Here is a 3,346-nt window from a genome sequence, read left to right as displayed (position 1 = left end):
TAGGGATTAATGATCATGAATTTTTAGTTGAAGGAATATTATTTTAATTAGGTTAAAATTGAAAGACCATTACTACAATTTTCTCTATTATTAGTTTTTAGATGTTACGTTTTTACATTTAACACTATTATCTAATTTCAATTACCGGGGCTACTCTCCCTCTCCACACTCAATTTTCAATTTCCTTCCTTGCAGTTTAAATTAACCTAATTAAAATATTGATTCAATAAAAAAAAATCAATCGCTCTCCAAATTTAACTTTTGCCCTTTTTCAGCAATTAACATTTGCCCATTTTTAAATTAGAATATTGACAAAAAAACCAAAGCCGAAACCGAAACACAAACCAAACTGATCGGTACCGAACGATTTGGTTTTTGTGCCTTTAAAACTGAACCACAGTGGGAAAAAGCGATTTGGTTTCAGTTTGGTCTTCTGAAACTGAACAGCACAACAAAAAATAAAAAAATATATTTAATTTAAAATACCCATATAGATGGTGTGTTCTAAATGGTTGTTTGTTTGAGTCCATAAATTTAGTTTGATCCGCACACTGCAAACCCATTTGTTTGTTGTTTTTCAAACCAAAGGGGGATTCAAACTTAGTTTACTGCCCTTGTTTGGAAATAAATAGTCAAATGCTATGATCCCTTCCCTTGTTTCAGATTCAAAGGAAGTTCTCTGCCCTTGTTTGGAATTAAAGGAATAGGATCCTCTCCCGATCCTTTTTGTGGGGATCCGAAGGTTCAATTAATTGTATCCGTTCATCATATATCGTGCAGTTATAAATCATTTTAAATTTTAAATTTTAAATTGAAAATAAATAGTATCTAACGAAAGTTGACCACACAATGTATAATGAACATACATGATTGATTGATCCCCGGATCCCCACAAAGAGGATCCGGAGAGGATCCTTGTCCGGAATTAAATACTTAAACAAACAAACCCATTCGGCCATTTATTTACTGTGTTTCAGATTCAAGTATTTAACTAAAAATATGCTAATTGATATTTAAATTTTGCAGCATGAATTGAATTTCCTACAAAATTTGTAATTGAATTCCATGTAATTTGCTGTGTTTCACCTTTTATTTTGTTTGCAAATGATTTGAAACCAAGCGGTCTGAACCAAAACTGTTTGAAACAGCACCAAACCGAACTGTGCCCACCCCTATTCGAAACACAGTTCACTACATTTAATACAATGCATGGGTATCATTCAAACTTCCATGTTTTCCGACTACAAAAGCACAAGGTAGTATAATTTCTCTTACAGGAAGCTGGGATTCGTATTAACAGCTTCAGTCGACAAAGAACTGGAGGAAGGATTTAAAGCCATGATATGAACGATGAATCAAACATTTGGTCTCCAAAGCACTCAAGTCGGCTTCTCATATGAATTCTGATCTCTGAATTCTGCAATGGCGCTTCTTATCATCTCGGCAGCATGGGGCTGCACAAAAAGGTGAGTGCTATCCAAGACGTGTATTATGAATCTCTGTGAAGCAGGCAGTGAATTGTCGTAATTGATGATGAATTGCGCCATCGGTATGTCACTGTGCAAGAGAAGCACAAATGCTTTCAGAAAAAGGCAAGAGCATGAGATGGTTAAAGAAGAAACTAAAACTATTCTTTAAGGATGGTGAACTCAGCAGCTGGATTAACAGATACTAAAAGCCTGAAGATACAAACTCCCCGGAAATTGCTTCACTGAATGAATCAAAATCTATTTGTGCATTGCGCTGTGTATGATCATGTAATGTACAGAAGTCGGAAGCTTTAAATCCAAGCACTTGCTTTGAACTCAAAAACACTAATGTGAATCTGTGATGACCAGACACTCCGTAGTAGCTACCAATAGAAACAAATCAACCCTAAACCCAAAAGAGAGAGAGAACTGCCAAGTGCCAACCCAATTGCACGATAATTTTTAAGCAAGACGAGATTTTAAACTTGTCATTGTATGCATTGAATTGAAGTAGTTTTCTAAATATACGAAAGCGAGGAGGAACCACAACCGAATATCTTTGAAAACCATGCTAAATTCCACAAAATTAATATAACCCGGAAGATACAAACTCCACAGAAATCGCTTCACCGGATGAATCAAAATCTATTTGTGGATTGCGCTTTGTATCATCATATAACGTACACAAGTCAGAAGCTTTAAATCCATGCACTCGCTTTGAACTAAAAAAACCTATTGTGAATCTGTGATGATCGGACACTCCGTTGTAGCTACCAACAGAAACAAATCAAACCTAAGACCCAAAAGACATAGAACTGCCGAGTGCCAACGTATGCAAGACAAGATTTTAAACTTCTTGTTGTATCCATTGAATAGAAGTAGTTTTCGAAATGTACGAAGGCGAGGAGGAACGGCAACCTAATATCTTTGAAAACCATGCCAAATTCCGCAAAACTAATAGAAGCGCAACACAGAATTGGTACAAGTAGTATCTTACCAAGAGATGAACAGTCCTTTAACAGCGTTCACCATCTTGCATCAGAAACCTCAATATTCTTAACTTCAGCAACAAAAGCCAAGATATGAGAAAATACTTGGATTATATCCTTAACCCTAAATACATAACATAATTAAAAGAAAGATTAAATCCACAACACACTGCCTGAATTAATTAATTAATTATTTTACGACACAAGATCCAATCCAGAATATAAATCAATCAATGAGCCAAAGTACCAAACCCAATTCCACAAAAAGGGAATCTTTCGGGGAACCCCAAAGTCCCAAAAACACCGAAGCTTAAAAATGGAATAATAAACAAGATCGACAAGCATTCAGCAGGAAACAAGCTCCATTTTTTTATTTTTTGGTCAAAAAGCTCCATTTTTTAAGGTGAAGACATTAAGATTGCCAACCTTCTGTTGCAGAGGTGTTCGGAGATTTTGTATCGGTCTGTCCCGGCAAGGTCTCGCCCGATCACACTGTATTTAGCGCTCACTCTTCTATTTTATGCTCCTCACGTGTTTTCCTTCTCTTCGGAATCGCAGCCGAACCATCCCGATTTCCGTTCTTTGTTTTTCCATTAAATTTATTTATTATCAGCAATGACTCACCCGCGCAACATTTTTAGTACCAATTCTATTATTGCACTATTCACACTAAGAAGCTTAATGTTATTCATTTTCATTTAGAAATGAAAGATCTCATCAAATGCATACTTGAACCATATTATTACTAGCCTATTGTGAGGTAAAGTCTACCCCTCTCCTTTAGTGTAGATAATATATTTGTTCAAAAGAAATAAAACTTACACTTTTTCTTTTTAAACAAACAATATTATCGAAACTAAAGGGGTGACCGGGTGAGGAGTGAGCTAA

At 35.7% G+C, this 3,346-nt stretch overlaps 1 protein-coding gene across 1 annotated transcript; it reads right to left on the bottom strand.

The window, feature by feature from the left end:
* Nucleotides 1-1,261: 1,261 nt before the first annotated feature.
* On the bottom strand, nucleotides 1,262-3,007 carry LOC137709758 (general transcription and DNA repair factor IIH subunit TFB5). The gene is made up of 3 exons (XM_068448736.1): nucleotides 2,885-3,007; nucleotides 2,467-2,529; nucleotides 1,262-1,557 (listed from the first exon to the last, which is right to left on the bottom strand). The coding sequence occupies exons 2-3, from the start codon at nucleotides 2,499-2,501 to the stop codon at nucleotides 1,380-1,382; spliced, it is 213 nt and encodes a 70-aa protein (XP_068304837.1). The 5' UTR covers nucleotides 2,502-2,529; nucleotides 2,885-3,007; the 3' UTR covers nucleotides 1,262-1,379.
* Nucleotides 3,008-3,346: the final 339 nt, after the last annotated feature.

Source organism: Pyrus communis, chromosome 12 (genome assembly GCF_963583255.1).
Source record: "Pyrus communis chromosome 12, drPyrComm1.1, whole genome shotgun sequence".
Taxonomy (NCBI): domain Eukaryota; kingdom Viridiplantae; phylum Streptophyta; class Magnoliopsida; order Rosales; family Rosaceae; genus Pyrus; species Pyrus communis.
This window is presented reverse-complemented; position numbering and strand designations above follow the sequence as displayed.

Excerpts from the sequence above, each read along its gene's own strand:
- LOC137709758 (XM_068448736.1), bottom strand. The coding sequence starts at position 2,501 with ATGGTGAACGCTGTTAAAGGACTGTTCATCTCTTG. Across the intron at positions 1,558-2,466 it reads AAAGGACTGTTCATCTCTTG|TGACATACCGATGGCGCAAT; the intron begins GTAAGATACTAC and ends TCTCTTGCACAG.